The sequence below is a fragment of the Rhopalosiphum maidis genome, chromosome 3 (assembly GCF_003676215.2).
Source record: "Rhopalosiphum maidis isolate BTI-1 chromosome 3, ASM367621v3, whole genome shotgun sequence".
Lineage (NCBI taxonomy): Eukaryota > Metazoa > Arthropoda > Insecta > Hemiptera > Aphididae > Rhopalosiphum > Rhopalosiphum maidis.
The window spans coordinates 41,692,241-41,712,671 of NC_040879.1; the positions used below are offsets into that span (position 1 = coordinate 41,692,241).

The 20,431-nt window shown below is 26.9% G+C and overlaps 1 protein-coding gene across 2 annotated transcripts; it reads left to right on the forward strand.

Annotated features, from left to right (window-relative positions):
- The first annotated feature begins 960 nt into the window (after positions 1 to 960).
- Positions 961 to 5,994, forward strand: LOC113557235. Of its 2 annotated transcripts, none has more exons than XM_026962643.2 (3): positions 961 to 1,313; positions 3,482 to 3,680; positions 5,354 to 5,994. In XM_026962643.2, the coding sequence occupies exons 2-3, from the start codon at positions 3,555 to 3,557 to the stop codon at positions 5,810 to 5,812; spliced, it is 585 nt and encodes a 194-aa protein (XP_026818444.1). In that variant the 5' UTR covers positions 961 to 1,313; positions 3,482 to 3,554; the 3' UTR covers positions 5,813 to 5,994. The 2 variants fall into 2 exon arrangements, with proteins under 2 accessions (XP_026818444.1, XP_026818445.1); XM_026962644.2 differs by lacking the exon at positions 961 to 1,313 and adding an exon at positions 3,206 to 3,400.
- Positions 5,995 to 20,431: the final 14,437 nt, after the last annotated feature.

The window sequence follows — 20,431 nt, forward strand, 5'->3', positions numbered from 1 at the left end:
TTGCCCATGTTATAAAATTTATAATTATTAATTATAAATATCTACTAAGAGTTATTTATCTGTACAGCAGACATATACTTAGAATTTATAATACTGAGAACGATTTCAGATAATTGTAAGTATATATTTTTATAACAATTCTAAACACATTAGACAAAAGCCATTTAATTAAGAGTTCAGTACCTACCTTATAATATCGGATTTCAAGTGACTTATAGGTCATGGTATCTAATACGGACAATTATGATTAATAGTTTTTACATTTTATTTGAGTACCTATCCATTTCTTCTATTAATGTTTTATAATAAGTCAATCAATACACATAGGTGTCAAATAATCATGGTTGGAAAATTGTACGACTTGTAAATTAAAAAAAATAGTAGGAAGATATCAACTACCAATAGTAAAAACAATGATGGAAACATAATACAGTGATATTTACATATAAATCATGTAACATTAAAATAATAATTAACCACATATTATTATTGGTCAACGGAAGGAAATAATAGTTACACAGTTCTCCCCTACACGTCGGGTAGTTCTAGACAGAAAAATAAGTTAACAAACATATAAAAGCATAGGTACGAATGTAGGATATAACAGTAAAATCATAAATGTATCTAAAAGACAAAAATAATAAAAATATACGAAAACAATATTGTGTTTGGAAAATGTAATACTATTGGAAGTTGGTACTTCGTCATATAAATAATAGCATTGAGTACAATATATTGCACTAAATATATAAAAAATAAAAATATTATAAATTATAATATATATTCAGTTAGGCATAATATAAGTAATAAAAACATTGAACATTTACAGAGAAATCTACCTATCGTAGTGACGTATCAAAATTACAATCCGGTCCAAAAACTGGTTATCACGATAATCAGAGTTATTGATAAAAAAATATACTGGTATTCTAAACTGAACTAGGTTACTTGTAACTTGTTATATCGTGTTAATGATCTATAACCGCCGTAACACTGTCAATCAATTTATAACACCTGTTCTTCTGAGTTAAATAATTAATTAAATGACTTATCGTGTTGTTTAGTGGTTACTAGCTAATATTTAGTGCTCTATAATAACAGAATAATACTTGTTATCGTTGCTCGTACATTTTTTTATTGCTATCGACGGCCGTAATCAACAAAGATTGTTTCCGGACCGTTCTCGAACATTGGCGTTTTCGACGCTCAAGAGCCAAGACCGCGTCTGTTTCGTGAAATAACTCGCCACTTATAGTATTTTTGTCGTGTTTTTACCCGTTGGCGGTTTGTTGGGCGTTGTACTGCACACACTGGTAAGCTTAGTGTTAAATTAAATAAATACTACCACCGACCTCAAGATTGAATTGCACGTAAATATTAAACATTATAGTTAAAATGGGGTACTTGTAACGTTCAAAGCTTAACCATTTTGATCGTTTCTACTTGGAAAATTTTGTCAACGGTAGCTAAAAATATGTCAATTGTACTGGTGCTCACTTTTGATCCAATAGGGCAGGGGTGGCCAACTTTAATAGACTTGCGATCGATCAAAAAAAAAAAAATAAACAAAAAATATATTATATAATATGTACATATGCATGTTACACTTCTTTTATTCAATGTCTGTGTATAATCTTGTTTTTCATAGTTATTTATTGCTTTTTTATATTTGTGGGATATACTAAGATATACTAAATAACAAAAAAAAAAAAATTTTAATTGTATTCTGAAAAAAATTCAAAAATTCAAGAAAATGTGAAAGGGTGTTGCGATTGACTGGTTGGCCACCCCTGCAATAGTGTACTATGTCAATCATTACCTGCATTAAATCAGAGAATAACATTTGAATGTTATGATTTTTGTTTATTATGTGGAGTTAGACCAGTGGTGGGCAAACTTTTTTAATGGAGGGCCACAAAGCTTAAGAAATTCTAGAGGAAGGGCAGAATTATAGAAAAAATGCATTTTGTGTTAAAGCTTTGAATCATATAATATTATAAAAACATAACACTTTTATACTATACAGGCCATATACTATCCATGTAAATGGACCCTCGGCGGGCCGGATTAAATACTTTCGCGGGCCGTACTTTTCCTATCACTGAGTTAGACAATCATTTATTAGTATTTTGTCGAATTGTTATAATCTTGTCAGACAAAAGAAATTTGAAATTTTTGTATATCATACCTGATAATAGATCAATTACTCTACTTTGTACTAAATAGCTTTTTAATCTTATAGTTACAGCTCAACAAACAGATGTATGGTTTGTTTCGGTTAAACTGTGTTTCTTTAAAAAATATATGTCTTAGTAGTTAGTGTTTAAGTAAATATGAATGGATAAATTAATCATAATGAAATGTTAAATTGTTGCCTTAAGTCTTTATGATAATAATAACATTTATTTATTTAGCAGTTTTGAAATATAAACGAATGGGTTAGTATTTTAATATTTTCATTGCATTATTGATCACTAATGATAAAATCCTTGTTTTGATAGATAAGTTTAATAAAATAAAAATAATATAATGATAATAAATACAAATATATATAATATAGTTAATAATTTTAATATAATTAATTTACAACTAGTTACCTAATCAATAACCATAACTTTACTAACAACTTAAAAATTTAAAAAACTGACAATTTTTTATTTGTGTAGGAAACTTTTTGTTTAATTCAAAATCAATTATCATATGGATGTTATAATATGTTGTATATATTTTGAGTAATATTAAATTTTCAAATATTGTGTTTTGTTAATAGATCTCTACCAGTACTAAGTTATTTTGTGATACATAATGTACATTTTTCATAATATATTATTTTTATTATTACCTACCAATTTTGTTTATGAGTACAATTGTTTACGATTTTAAAAAGAATTTTTAAATATTGATTCTAAGCTATCTGTATATAGTTAATATAAGTTTGTGCAGCTACTCTCCATAATACTATACCATATTCCATTATAGATTGTGATAAAACAAAATATGTATTTTTAAAAGTTGTTTTGCTATATTTTAGACTGTGTTTAATATACATGGTTTTTAATTTAATCCTTTTATAAGTACCTAAGAAGTTTTATTTACCGTATTAAAATATACCCAAGCTTTAATTGTGATGTCTAGCAGGCCTCTACTGTATAGTACTATACTCTGTCAAGCAAAAGAACAAATTGCTGCCCAACAAAAATCAATTCACTCTGACTGAGCATGTTACTTAGTCATACCATTTCCACCGAGATTACCCCATCAACAAAAATAGTAATCAGTTTGGATTAGCTGTATCCTGGGTAATACAGCAATCAGGTTATTTGAAGAGAAAAATGAGACCTCAACAAGTACTTTGCATTAGTCTACTTAACTAAACCAGTGTGTTCTTTGGCTGGACAGAGTATAGTTGTTTTATCACTTTAAATTGAGTATATCAAAGTATTTATGTGGTAAAATAATGTTTTTAAATTTTTTATTGTAGATGAGGAGGGTTCATAATACAAATATTGTACAAATAGCACACAAAAACAATCATATCTAAATAGTATGTTGATATGATGGAAACTGAAACAATAGTTATGAGTAGTAGAAGACGAATGGTGCTCAAACCACTTTCTCCAGGAGCAACTTTACAATGTAAAGAACAGAAATTCTCCAATGATACAAATGAACATGTTCCGGTAAGTTAATTGTATACACAAAATATTTTGAATTTCAATGACCAGACTTAATGTTGAAAAGTATAATATAAAATATTATATCAAAATTTACTTATTTTATATTATTTGAAAGAAAAATAACATTTTTGATAAGGTAATTTTGCATTAATTTTTTTTTTTTATCATTAACTAACGAATATTAAATAAAACACAAAATATCCAATAGAATAAAATACCAAGTTAAGGTAACCATTGTAAAACAAATTTATAATATGTTGTAATGGAGTGTATTTATATTTTATTATTATAATATTCATATATATCGTAGGCTCTTGTATCATCTTACATTTATTCTGTATTATCGTGGAGTCCAACCATATAGATATAACTATTTTTGATTACTCATATTATAATATTTATTATATTATTCGTTAGGCCCTGCTACATATTTGTATACTGAATTGGTCTCATTTGATCACTTGCTCCTTTTATTGCTAATATATTGTATTAACATTTTATTACAATAAACATCAAATTGTCTTCTATATAATTAAGTGTCTATTCTAATATTATCAACATCAAAATACTCTTATATTTTTCTGTATAGTATTAATCTGGCATACTGATACACTTAACCAAATATAGACATTTTAATTATTACCACATACTACATAGCATTGTTTAGGTTATAAATAAAACATGCTGGTTAGAACTATTATACTATTAAATAATATTATTTTTTACACCAAAGGTAAACATTTAATAGGCATTATATTTTAGTGATAATAATATATTATTTAATGATAGCTTTTAAGTAACTAATTTAATGTTTTAAAAGTGAATTATATTTTGATTATATTATATATTATTGATGTATTAATAATATTTTATCAGATTGTGTGCTTGATCCTTATTTTTGAAAAGATGAACCACGTTATTCAAAAATATAAACTATTTTTAAAAACAATTAAAATATATTTTATTTTTAAGCTATTTAAAACTGCTTTAAGAAGTTGAATGTAAATATAATGTTTGTAAAAATTCTGGAAAAACTATATAAAACAACTATGAACAATTTTTTTCATGTTTTTTAAATAATAATAGATTTAAAACATTCATTATACAAAAATTGTCGAGAATAATATTTATGATGTTATAATTTATTGATTTGTCTAAATATTGTCTCAAAATAATTTAAATCAACAAATTTTTAATTTTTATCTCAAATAATAAATTAATAAAATATAAAACCTGTCAAAAGTACCAAATTTTCAAAGTATTATCTTTTACCATTTTTGTAATAAGTGATTTAAATCAAAGAATATTCAAAAATCATTTAAAATATTTTTTTAAATGAATGGAATTAGCCTTTGTTTTACGTGGTTCTCGGAGAAAAAACAAATATTGTGCTGACATTGACGCATCATAATATTATTCACTTAAATATTAAAACTAATAAAGATAAATGTGACCTACTAAGTATAAATTTGCTATGTTACGTACTTATAATATGGAAACAATAAACATTGATTTGATTTCCTTTTTAATAGTTCTCTCTATTTATATTTTGTCCCAGCTTATACACAAATGTTTATTGTATTATTGAATATTTGTATTAAAATGTTGATGTAATTTGATTTGTTTTTTATGTTGTTTAAAGTTATATGTGATAATATATACATTTTTTTTTGTAGAGTCAACCACCTGATACACTCATTTCTCCAAAAAATGACAGGAAAAAAATTTTGTTTCGAGACACTATTGTTCCTGAAGTAATACCTCCAGTACAGCGTAATAAAGTTTTATTAACATGCACAATCAACAAAGATTTAACAGACTCTGATGATTCTGATTCTGGCGATTCTACAGCAAACAATGTGCAGTCCAATAAATCACCAACAAAAAATATAAAACTATATTATATCATTATGTTTTTATTTTGGGCAGCTGTTCAGTACTGGATGATTGCTGTAGTTGGGTTTGGAGCAGTATTTTTTGCTATTTCTGCTCTTATTGCTATTTATTTTAATACTTCAAACTCAGAAAAAAAACGTAATGCTTTAAGTGCATACTCTGTGTTTAATCCTCAATGTACACCTATTCAAGGATCAGTAGATCCTAAACAATTGGAACGTGAGCTGCTATTTGGTTAATTATAATGTTAAATCAATAAAATATGTTATTATACTTCTTTCAATTATTTATGGTGTCTAAATTGTTACTATAACTTAAAACACACATTTTATTCAAATCCTTGTTCAAATACTTTTATTTTTAACATAGTTAATCAAATATTTTTACAATAAAATAAATAAAATATATTTTTTTAAAGTTATTTCAGTATAGTATTTTATATTTAGCTAGTTTTACTATTTTTCAAAATCACTATAATTCATAATTATTTTACATTTATATTAAAAGTATAATATAGGTGATGATATAAAAATTGAAATGTATAACTTTTATTTAGATAAAAAGAATACAAACATATTATGATATATATTTTAGTATATGTTAGTATATATTTGTATTGTTAAATATGTATAATATTAGGTAACCATAAGAATATAGGATAACATTGATATAAGCCAGATTTTGTTAATAATAGCCATTTACTTTGGCTAATGTAGAACTTTGTTTATGACTGTGAAGCAGGAGCAAATTCAGCTTGCTTTAACATGTGCGGTGAAGAGTATTAAAAAAATTATACACAGTGACTCACCATACATGTACACTCCCCGTTTATCCTTCAATATCAAATTTTATTCAAATCCTTATAATTGGTAAAAAATACTAGTGAGTAAAACTTTATATTTTAAAATACTTGTTTTTTTTACTGTTTAAAAAATGTGCTGTGATGAAAAAAAAAATGTTTCGAATGATACCCTTTCTTTTCCACTGTATTATGATGTTTTTGAAAATTTTCTTTTATCTACATCAAAATTTGAACCATTAGTACTAAGTATACTTATGGTTTTATAAAAAGTTTAATGTAGTTCAAAAGTTTAGCTTAGTACATATTATAATTGAATAATTTTTACAAATCAGAACATTTCAGAATATTAATATTAATTATAATAACTTTTAAATTTTCATATACTTATTACCATGGATATGATCCTTAATATCCTTAGTACAGTATGAATCCTCAGACTCCTCACTATTACAAATCATGATGTGCAAGTAGTATATAATCGGAATCATTAGTATTAAGCTATAATGTACGGATAACTGGGTTTGACTTATCCAACATGTATAACGATAAGACATAATTGTTTTGGCTTACACAATTTTATCTATGAAAACAACAACTTTCGAAAGATGCAACAATAAATGAGATAAAATTATGGACTTCAGATGCAGGAAAAGAGGAATGGGGATACCGTATATAAGGAATCCCCACAGTACCCTCATGCGTCATACGTTTTATACAGTTATACACGTGTTATGCTTAAGTTGAATCTAAATAAACAAACTATTTCGAATTACAATTTAACTTAATAACCATTTCATATCCACGGCTTGAAGTGTTAAAAAGTAGACACCTCAATATTTTATAAACGTGTTATATTATGAAGTATTTTTGGGAGGTAAAAATAAAAAGTTTTCAGTATACCTTAAATACTTTGGAAAAATAATACAAATAATAGAAATTTATAAAAAAAACAATAAGATTGAATAATGTATGTACATATGGACAGAGATTATGAGCATACCTACGACGAGTATACGACTTTTTTTACGAACTTTTTCATTTTTCATGTAAAATATAATATATAACATACTTTTAATTTTTTAATAGAGAAATTCATGATTTGAATTTATTAAAATTGTTGGACACAATTCATGTAACCCAAAAAAAACTGCGGGACATAACTCGTTTGCAGCCTAGATTATGTACCAAAAGTGATTTTTTTTTTTAGAGTAATATTTTTGTTGTATAAGACCAGTTTGGCTCTGCATGTTTTCTTTGAGCAAATCCATGTCGAATAACCGCTTATTTTGGAATTATATTTAAATTTAAATTTAAAATGATTTAGCATTAATATTTAATTGTTTGCCGTTTTGGATAAAAATTTGTGTAAGTTTCATTTTAAATACAATATTACACGACAGCACGTACTAACCTAACTTGTGATAGTTTTATACTTGTGAAGGAGCTAATATTTAGTATATTGCGTTAAAGCTTAAAAATAAATTTGGATTTTCCTTACAAATTTGTCTCCAACATAACATATTAATTAAATTACATATGTATATAATAATCAATAATACATAGGTACACCTATCTACAGTGTCGGTCTGGCTAGGGCCGCGAACGCGGCTGAGGCCCCGAGCTTTTTTTTTTTAGTTAATTATTATAATATATCATATATATAATATACTATTATAATAGTGGAACTTAAAATAATTATTATGAAAATATGCCGATACTTGTCTCCATGTGAAGAGCCCCCGTACAAGCGACCTAGCGTACAATAGGTTTGATTAATATTTTATTTAATTATTAACATTACTGCTATATCGAAATGAATAAGAAAAGTAAGAACAAAATAATAATATATATATATACTATAGGTTATAGGTACGTGTTGACTAAGGGCTTCTCAAAGATTGTCATTGATTGGGCTCTAAAACTTTTTCATCAATTAATTCGATTAATGTATTTCCTGACGGTGATTTAGAAACCATTTGTGAGTTGGCGGCAGGAGTAGAACGAAAGCAGTTTGCTGGTCATTTTGAAAGTTTTCAACCAAGTATGGCTTCAGATAGAGTATTAAATGAATATAGTATCAATGTTAGCGAAGATGAAGAAACAAATTTAATTAGTAGACTGTGATAAATGTAACAAATACATTGCCTGTATGTGCCTATATTATAATTACAGAACTTTCATTTCATAATTTATTTACAGTTTATAAATATGTACTACTGTTACCCTCTACTCAAGTGACTTGTGAAAGGGTATTTTTTAAGCTGAAACTTGTGAAGTCTAAAATCAAATCAAAAATAAGTCAAAACATTTATCACTAGGGCTAGGATTTCTATGTACAGTATTAATATAGAGTACTAATTACCTTGGGCATTACATTGAACATTGAATTATTAGATATTTTCTAAAGTTAGCAAATAAAAATTTACCCATTCGTATAAATAATTGTCAAATATGCACTTATAAAATGGAAAATGGTCAAGTATGCAAAATATACAACTATACATTTTAAAAATAAACTCGTATTGCTATGAAACAAATTTCTATATTACTACTTATATTATACTTATAGCTATGTTTTTAATGATTATTAAAAGACATGCAAACTCCTAGAAGTCCCGAGACCTAAATATTATTAGTTTATATTCTTACTTATTAGTTATTATTACTAAATGCTATTATTTATTAGTATATATTTTTTTTAATTTTCTAATGTGAACGACCGGCGATAAGTGTGCCGAATTAACCTACAAGCAAATTAAGCACTGCTTAAGGTCCTTGAAAAAATTTGGACCGTAATTTTTTTTTGTATTGAAAAAATTTAAAATTTGTAGATTTGCACATAAAGTCGATTGCCATAGACCTGGCATCAGCTCAATATTTTACCAAATTATTAGACCGTTTATTGGGGATAAAATTCGGCCGAGATAAATGGTCAGACTACATCCGGATTTCAATTGAATTCGCTAAAATTATAAAGTATATACACACATTTATTTCTATATAACAAAATATTTCGTTTTTATCCGCCATCGGCCGTTTCCTGTATACAGGTACACTACTATAATACGGGTATACTAATAAGTAATAACAGTAATTAATTACTACGAACGAAAATAAGAATAAAAATATTTTGCCTAATATGTATAAAATGATAGTTGATTTAAATGTGATTGAGAGTTTTCCAAAGTTGAAAGATACGCTTAAATATTTCTCTTATGTGTACCAACTGTACTGGTGAAAGATCTATTTCCCGATTAAAATTTTTAAAAACCGTATTACGATCTTCACTATCACAAAATAGTCTGCAGAATATTGGAATTTTGAGCATTGAGAGGGAATTTGTACAATCTTTAACCTTGGATGATGTCATTCGAACTTTTTCAAATGAAAAAGCCAGAAAAAAAGAATTTCGACAGTTGAAGAGGAGAGATAAGTGAACAGTTGCAACGATAACAGTGACTAATTTTAATAATTTTATATAATAAATATACATATATTTTAGTATTCAACTATAGTTTAAAAATGTGTTTGACACAATTATTATTTATATTCATAAATACAATTTTAAAAAATGAAATTTTTTTTAATTTGTAGTTAGCACCTTTATTTTTCTTCTTATAGCCAAGTAGGCCCGTTTATTTATTTGCTTAAGGCCCGTGAAACACTTAATCCGGCACTGGCGATTAAATTGAAGAATAGATTTATATTAGCTGAAATTCCTTTCCACATACCACGATGTTGTTGGAGTATATTTAAACGACACGATTTGTTGCGTTACGTAATATTAACATATTTTTCATCCGTTTCATATTCATTGTTTATATTGCTACACATTTTTAAAAGTGTTTTGAATCCCTTATTCTTCTTTAGTACTAAGTCCATTTTAGTTTAGATAGGTAGTATATTTACGATAATTTAACAAATAACCCAATAATTATAGACGTTCATTAAATAAATACCATTTAAAATTAACAAAACTCTCAAAAATGTATATGCAATTCAATTGTATGCATTATATTCAAAATATGCAAAAAAAATTGTTCTATTTAATCGAAAGTAAGCCGAATCGTAGAAATATTTGATAATCAATAAACTTAGACTTTAGGCAAAAAACATGCAAACGCATATAAATCTTAGCCTTAGCTATTTTTCATCTTTAATACTAATGGCGATTGAAAAAGGTATCATTATTCAAATAACTTAAATTATTGATACTATAGCTAAATCATCTAAAATGTTACATGAATTACTCATTTAGTACTTGCTTTAAAAATAATGTCCACTATCCTATGAACAACCTTGTTCATAGTAAATGAAGAAAAAAATATTGAGGCCCCAGAGGAAAATTGCGGCCTCAGCCTTTTATATGCCAGGCCGACACTACCTATATATATTATATGATGCATTTATATACCTATATATGTTATCGTATCAGTATGTACATAGTATCTATATATATATTACCTATATATTTATACATATAAATTAAATTGTCGTAGTTTGTATAATGTATTTCATTGGTTTTGTCATGGTTTCCATATCGACTTTTTAAAAAGGTGTAATTTGGTCGTAGTTTACATACAGCCATATTAGCCATATCAATAAGCGACTTTACAAGACTTTACGTAGGTAATATTTTAATATATCGTTTGTGTGCAACAGTGCACCACAACACAACATAGTTACACGTACTAAATTAAGCCATGAAAGAAAATGCGGTTATTATCAACGAAAATTAAATTTGAAAAAAATTAAAACGTGAATTGTCTTTAAATAAAACAAAATGGCGATATAGTGTGAAAACGCATAGTAGAGCATTTTTGAAAACCATGTCAACGCTACCTTATCTAAGAATGTATAGTAATGGTTTAGGCCTACAAAATTTGGGTTTAACCTCCGGATTCATAATTAAAGTAGATTTTCCATTGTTATAATGATCTAATCTGTTTGTAAATACATCCCCATATTTCTTTATAATCATATTAATATTATTATTTGACCACTTGTCAATTTATAGCATTTCAATACCATCATAAAGGTCAAGAACGACTTTTAGGCTTAAGAAATACCTATAAAACCACTGGAAAACAGATATTTGAAATGTTTAAGGAGCCACATTAATATTTACATTTATTATAAATATAAGTATGTTTTAATTTAAAATGATTTCGATTATTTTTAACCATTAATAATTTATTCAAAATTGTAAATATTAAAAATATCAGTCAATACACACGAATTTCTCTTCTTTATAAAATATGTAATAGGCGCTTTTGCCTTAAACTGAACCAGAGAGTCGTAATCATGGAAATATGGAGTATTTTTGTTCCTATATTATGTGGGATATAGGCAGAGAAAACAAATGCTGATGTAGCAGCAACTTAGAGATCTTTGTCAGCTACACAACTTGGATTGGACTCAATATATCGTCGGTCAATAGTCAATCGTATACTGATGCCTCAACATAAGAGGTCGGTCAGCATCTGCGGTGCCGTAGTCAACAAATAAACTTATAATTGTAGTTAAGTGTGTCTCGGACTCCAAAAATGCAATGGATATTTTTGGGAACTAGAAATAGAGATTGTATGATTTAATTTCAAGAAGTTCTGAAATGTAGTATTATATGAGCAACAAAAATAAAAAAACAAATTAAAAAATTAAAAAGAGTATCTACTACTATGTGGATGCATAGACGCAATTTGGGGGGGACTTGGGGAGCCAGTTCGTTATTTCTTTATCATAGTAAACACTAAGAGGTTTCATTAAAGCCACATCGAGTGGTTGTAGTCTATGTGTACAGTGTGGAGAAAAATATAAGAGAATGACTCCATTATCACGTGCTAAATTTATAAGTTCAATGCTTTTAGTATGAGTGGAGTGTCCATCTGTGAACAAAGTAAATATGAAAATAATTAAAAATGTAATAGATATATTTTTTTTAAATTAACCTAGTAATAATAATACTGGATATTCTTTTGTTGCATTTGAAAAAGTAATAAAGCTTTGTAACCAATGTTCAAATATGTTTTTCTGCATCCAGCCATTAGGGTGAAATTCAACAGTAGAACCTGGAGGAGCATTTTTCATGAAGTCCATGTTATGTCGTTGTCTGGGAAAAATAAATAATAGTGGCATATATCTTCCAACAGCATTCATGCACATCTCGACTGTCACAGTTTCACCACGTTCTGCAGATGTAATCAAACCAACTTGTTTCCGGCCTTTAGTGGCTATTATTTTAGCTTTGCTTTTAGGGACTGAAGAAATGCCAGTTTCATCACAATTGTATAACCGACCAGCAGTAAATTTGTATCTGTTCAGTGTCCATAAGTTCACCAAGAAGATTGAAAAATTGCATTACAACAGACTTATTGAAACCAATTGTACGTGCTGCAGATGTAGCTTCTGATTTTCTAAGAGATAACTCTGAGTGTCTTGACATAAACCCTTTATACCAGTCATAACCAGCTTCTTGCTTTATGTTAGAGAAAATTTTGTTTCTTATTATTTTTTATAGCAAGTTGGTAGGCTAACTTTATACAATCAACTGTACTAAAACCAGAGAGATGGCCTTCCATTAGTTGTAGGTATGACACTAGTTCATTCTCTTCAGCAGTGGTAAAAACAGTTTTTATGGGTCCTAATGAATCTTTAATTGCAGGGTCATATTTATCATCTTCAGTTAATTTTTTTACCTATAAACCCAAAATTAAATTTATTTTACAAATTATTCTATCACAGTTCTAAGTCACTGTACAATACAATGTGTAAATATTGGTTTGGCTTGTTTTAATCAATTTATTTAAAAGTAATTTTAGTGAACAACACTACGATAATAGAAAAAATATATAGGTATTTCATGTATGTATATGTCTGACTAATGCAATAAATGAGACGACATACAATTTGGATTTTATCTTTTTTTTGGCATGCAATTCGGATGTAACCACAAAGTTTTATTACCATAATAAGTTTCATTGCCTGCAACTGTATATAATACCACCTATAAAGAGATTAAAAATAAACTAAATTTATGAAGATTTGATATTAAGTTGTAAGGTTGTACCTATAGGCGTTGGTAACAAAATATTATCTATAGGTATACGCTATACCTAAGTATATGTGGGTACATTGGTATACTTATTGTTGTATCTGCACCAATGACTTCCCAAGGACGGTCCAATATAGCTGCTAGAAAATAATAAAACATCCTACAGACACATGCGCTATGTTTAATCAACTGAATCCGTAGTGCCGGTTGTGCATAGTTATAAGGCTTTACCGAAATACTTACCATGTCAGGTATTATAATATACATTATGGGTATAATTATGTTTTATGTGTGGGAATGTGTTTAATTTTTTTTTTCTTTTGGCGTTGGCCGTAGCCAATTTATTAACATCCGTTTTTAGAAACAAAAATTAATAATTTATATTAATTTTACTTTATTATTGAAAATCTTATTTGAAAGCACAATTCCTATATTTTCTTGATCTATGAATAAAATATTATAGCCCAATACCATTCCAAACTTACAGCCAACAACATTGCGGAGCGACCGACACGCTCGTGTTTTTTTGGTCTAACGGTGTCCGACAAAATTGAGGTCGACATTTTTTATCCGGGAAAAATTTCAATCACATAAAGTTGTGCTATTAGAGTATAGCAGCACAAAAGTTATAAAATCTCTTTTGGTGAGAATAACCGAACAATATCCAACAAATAAATGTATTGGATAGATTTCATAAATTATTGTACCATTATGGTTATACTGCTAAATGCTAACTTAATTAGGATAAAATTACAATACAATAAATACAATAATAATCTTAAGTTAAGGATTTATTATTGAATTAAAATTTAACGCAGTGCATTACACAAGTCTCAATGATGGGACGATGAGGTCTATGACATTCAATATCTACTGTATCTACAGTTGGTACCTAGTGACCAAGTGAAAGAAAGTCTAGAGGAGCGGGCCGTTTATGCAAATTATATAAGGGTGTGTATTAATGTTTAGCATATTATACATTAATAGATTATACATAATAGGAGTAATGAAGTTCTAATAGAATAAATAAAGTAAGTAACAAGATAATCTTATTAACATTTAACAAATATATTATAAGTAACATTTAAAATTAGTAAATTATCAATGTCTGAAACTGTAACAATGTATGTTAAATGAATATGTCCTGCTATCAGGATTTCTGATTTTCTCCAAATTTTTATTTTGTGATGGCGTGTTCAAATAGATTGGAATAAGGTAAGAACTAAGAAGGTTTGTTTACTATTTACTGAGTGGAGTAAATAATATAATTTATTTTACAATATTTTTTTCTAGTTGGTCATCACAGTTACTACTATTTTTATTATTGTCGGGAAAAAAAATATTAAAAACTGGAATTTTCACAATAAACCAGTTTTTGACAATTATTTTTATAGGCATTTGAAAAAGTTCAAATTTCAATATATTTGTATGTATGTATTTTAACAACGAATAACTATATTAATTATTTGGTTATAAATCAAAAACATTGTTAGTGGGGATTTAAAATTTACCTATATTATAATATATTAATAAAATATAAATTTTACTACACGCAATTACTTTTTTGATTCATTCTAAATTATTATCTATTTATAGTATGAGTAGTATGACCCTATTTGTACTCTTTTACAATATTTACAAAAATGGGTTATTATATTTTGAGCTATTATTAAATTGTTATAATATGGTATAAATATATATATTATTATAATTAAATACTAATAATATAATGAATACAATACATTCGAAAAAAATGTATAAACCTACTGTAATATTAAAATTTAGTAATAGTTATTAATATAATATAATAATTATTTATATTTATATTAAATTAATTATATATAAATAAAAGAATATTAAAAATGCATTTTCACAATAATTTTTATATGCTCCTTAAATTCATCAATTAATCTAAATTAATTCATATTAGTATTTATTTTCATTTAAGTATCTAAATTCGATTTAAAAATTAAATACAAGCTAGGTTTCATACACATTTGTTCAAGAAAATTATAAAAAAAAAAATGAGCGGAATTCTAGAAATATATTTTACAAGTTTTCAAAGTTTAAATGTTGATAAAACTTGATAATCCCATATACTCGTAAAAATACAATTTTTCATCAACCAACTTTAGTATTTTTTTTTTTTTGTAATTCAAAAAGTATTATTCGTAGAAACTTGAAACATTTTATTATTGCTTAAATTATAATTTTTTTAATTTAATGAAAGTTTTAAATTATTTAGAAAAAATTTAAGCTTTTTTTGGGTTTGGTTAGAAAGTTTAAAAATGTAATAAAATATGTGTGTCTTATTTACTTCTAAGGATTTTTATAATTTTTTTTATTACTAATAGTACTACTATAGTAATTATTTTATATATATTATTATATTTAATAAATATTATGATTATTAAGTAAGTATATGTATATTAATTATTACAATTTATGAGTCGATATTCTATACAGAACGGTGTGAATATCTTAATGGTATAAATAATTTAACATTTTACTCTATGTCTATATATTTTAAAAATTTCATTCCAGGTACCAAAAAATAATATACTTATGTATTGACTAATTGCGAATAGTTGCAAGTCGCTATGGTTAAAATTTTTAAATAAAAACAACATAACTGAAATTGTTGGAGAAAATTTGTTATTATTCGTTAAGTATTCAAACTTAAAATGTTAAGAACTTATATTTTTTAATATTTTCTCCCTTCTACAACTCGATATGCATCTCCCGAAGTATTGGTCTATAGTATTGTACTATACTATTTTAATAAATTCATCGGCGCTCTAGTTATAATATTACTCTATGTTATGAAATATACACGCATAGGTCTAATACTATGCAGTGGAAACGAAACCCACTATCCGCTTACCACAGTGTATAGTGGTCATTGTTATAGATAGGTATTATGCCGTTGCGGGACCGCGGCCATGCAGGCGTGAATGACTATAAATTCCTGGACGCGCGTATACATAGGTACCTACGCCAATCTCATTTGATACGATAGCCTATAATAACGAAATATAATTCACGAAAAAAAAAAAATTAATAAAAAATAAAACAGTGAGTGAGAGAGAGAGAATGAGAGACACGGGAGTAATATAAACGATGACAGCGAGACGACGATAATATAATAACGTAAGCATATTATATAAAAAAAATAGAATAAAAGAATAAAAAAAAAAAAAGAATCTCATTAGAAACCCGTGGGTATCCATGAAAACTGAAACTGTCTATCCGGAGCAGACGGTAGCTACTACAGTAGCGGACAGGTATATTACCACACACACACACACACACACACACACACACATATATATATATATTATTATGTTGTATTATTGTTGTTGTTGTTGTTGTTGTGTTTAGATGTTGTACGGTAGTAACCGTTCGACAAAAGAATAAAAAAACGCGTCGTAGATCGTTGAACCTATGCATTATAAGTGTCTAAAATTATGTATAGGAAAAGTGTGTGTGTGTATGTGTATATAATATATATGTACTATATACTATAAAATATATATATTAAGAGCCGACCGTGGCCACGTTGATTTCGGCAATTCGATACACACCGAACGCAGTCGATTGTCTCACGCCCGTAGTGTGTAGACTGTAGCCTGTAGATATTTATACAGGTATAAATATATATATATATATTATATTCGTACCTCACATATATAACAAGTCACAACTATCTATAATCAGTGTATACTAGTAGTTCTCAAACTGTGGTGCTTGTTTATCGCTGAGGTGGTATGCGTATACCTATAGGGCGTAGAGCTTCTTGAAATAATCGTAAGCAAAACATAAACAACATAAATATAAATCATAAACATACATCATGTACATGACGGTCGACATTAAAACATTTAGTTAAATACATGGGTTACACCGTGTGTAACACGGAATACCCCGTGTTACACCATAATTTTATCGTATTATACAATATGTATTATATTAATATAAGTTAGTTGTATACGTTTATACATTTTACCTATATCTCGATGTCGATGTCGATGCTTTTCGGACCTCTGCCAGCAAGTCGGTTATGTTCAAACTCTTGTTCGTTCCAGCGCCATGAGATCCCACGGAAGAGTTACCGCAAGGGATAAGTTTGCCTCAGCCGAGGTGGTGCGATAAATACATGCAGGGTGTATCACGAAGTTTTGACAAATGAAATGTATTTAATCAAAACTAAAAGTAAAAACCAGTAATCAAAACGAATATGATAACCATATTATTCTTTATTATCTATGACCTGTCTGCTCTTTTCACCAACACGGCTTTATTTAAATTGAACATATTGTTATCAGTATTTAGATATGGTTATTTTTAACTCCAGATAAAAATTTTCAAAAAAAATGCCTTAAAAATTTTTTTTTATGGGTATGAATACGATTTAATGCACCCATAATAGAAATTTTTTTTAAAAATGCACTAAAAAAATGCTTTTAAAATTATTTATAACATTGAATAAATTTGTTTATTTATATAAATTTTCATTCCTCGGTATTAATTATTCATATCATTGTATATACCTAAATGTCTACACGTGTCAACAATAATTTCGTCTAGCATCACATTTACCTATATATCTGATCGGTAAAAACATAATAAATACCCAATAAAGATAAAAGTACGACATATTATATGATAAATAATATTTAATTTTATTATTTTAGAATAAATGTTAACTAAATTGTTATCGAATTTTATCATTCCTCTATAAAAATGACTTAAATACATAAAAATGCACAAAAATTTCAAAAAATGCTTAATATAAAAGTTATATTTTCGAATTCTTTGATGTATAAAATGAACTTGTGCTTGAAAAGCAATGTTTTCTTCGGAAAAAAAAGCAATTTGAATTAAAATTCGTTCCCTAATCATAAGTAATTAGTACATATAAATTATAATATTGTTACAAATTTCAATACATACTTAAGTAATATTGTAATTATGTGGCGTAGCCAGGATTTTTTTTTGGGGAGTGTCATAAATCATAATTATATGCATGAATTGACATGAATTTTTTTTTTGTTATCGTTTTATTATTTGAACAGATACTTATTTTTGAGGGGGGTGTCATATCCCTTTAATACCCCACCCCCTGCGTACGCCACTGATTGTAATAATAACATAATATATTATACTTTCAAAATGTATTGTAATTTGTACTCCTTAAATTATTCACATACAAAATTCAATTAAATATTTATTTGCCATGCAATAAAATATTTATCTTAATAAAATACTTACTTGGATTATTCAACACATCAAACTAAAATATTACCTATTAGATTTTAAACGATGAATGTATTGAAATTATACAGTCTATATTTTTTTCCGTGTCATCACTTTTAGGGGCAATATAATTAATAATATTTCGTTTTTCAACTTTAGAGTGATTTCTGGTAGCAAATTGGATATAGTTGGTAATTTTGGGAGGAGAATCAAGAAGTTTAAAATAGAATAAATTAGAAATAATAATAGAAATAAGATTATGCTTAACTTGAGAATTTTTACGGTAAACCAGTTTTTGACAAAATTTATTTCTCATAATATTTGTCTTGTTAAAATTAATTTTGATAAAATGTATTTCTTTTAATATCAATTTCTTGTTAAAATTAAAAAATAAATAACCATAGGAACTTAAGATTTCTATTAAATGATTATATTATTATATTATTTATACATTGTTATACATTTTCAAAATATTTTGACACTTGATGAGCTATTTATAGATAATTTAAATGTTTGCATTTTTTTTCATAAATGTCCATCAAAAATGATTTACTCAAAAAGCTTGAAAATTTAATACAATAATCATACAATCATAAGTTGTTTTTAATAAAATTTAAAATGAAAATTTGAACGCAAATCTGAAAAAAAAACCATGAATTTCTTCAAAATCACAAAAATCATTTATTATTATTTATTTATAACTGTTTAAACATAATTAGGTATTTTTTATAGACATTTGAAATTCAAATTTGGATGAAATCATACATTTAAACGATGAATAACGATTTTAATCATATTAATATATAATATAATTTAAAAAATAATAATTATAATGATTTTTGCTATATATGCAATGAAATTTTCAATATATGTATTTACTTCACGTACGTGTTGGCACCTCGACTTCGCCAGATCGGTTCCAAATCGGTTTCATTTTTTTACACCGATAAAAACAATTGCAACACATTTTTTACGTTGGTAGGGCTTATTCAGCCCGTGGTGCTTTGTTTGCTAGGCCAAAAGGCAAAAGTTAAAAAAAAAACTATAAACAAAGTTCCACATTAATTGCTCTTACGGTAATTTTACAATATAGGAACTACATATAGGCACATTTTTTTTATACAAACAAATATACAATAAGTTTAAATTGTTATGAAATATATAAATAACATAAATAATTTTTAGTTATATTATCATAATTTAAAACTTACAACTTTTCAACTTAAGAATAACCTTTAACGTTTTAACCATCATCGAAAATTAAGCTTTGGATATCAACGTGACAAAAAATTATATGTGATTCCGTAACAGGTGATTTGATTTTCATTCCCCCCCCCCGGTAAAAATAACATAGTATACATATACCGGTAGAAGATATGCCCTTTTATAATAAAATGAGGTGCAAAATTATCCTAGGATATTTATTTTTTTGTAAGGTTAAGGGAGGGTTAACTAAGTATAGGTCAATTTTATGGCTAGAATAGTTTCCGTCATTGGCAAAAATTATAAAAATTATTGTGTTAAATAGGTATTGGTACTTTTACAGGTATCTAGTAGTTGTTCGTATTGGTTCACTATAAACATCAAAACCTAAATTTGTATAAATAATTTTATTCTTTATCTATTAATTATTAGTGCTGATTTAAATTTTGGTTATTCCAATATACACCCCGTCACAAAAAAGAATAATCAGTCGGTCGACCGAGTGTTATCCATTTCTTTCCGTGCTTTTCCCACTAACGATCGGTA

Coding starts and splice junctions, on each gene's coding strand:
- LOC113557235 (XM_026962643.2), top strand. CDS start 3,555: ATGATGGAAACTGAAACAATAGTTATGAGTAGTAGAAGACGAATGGTG. Junction 3,681..5,353: donor ATACAAATGAACATGTTCCG/GTAAGTTAATTG, acceptor TTTTTTTTGTAG/AGTCAACCACCTGATACACT.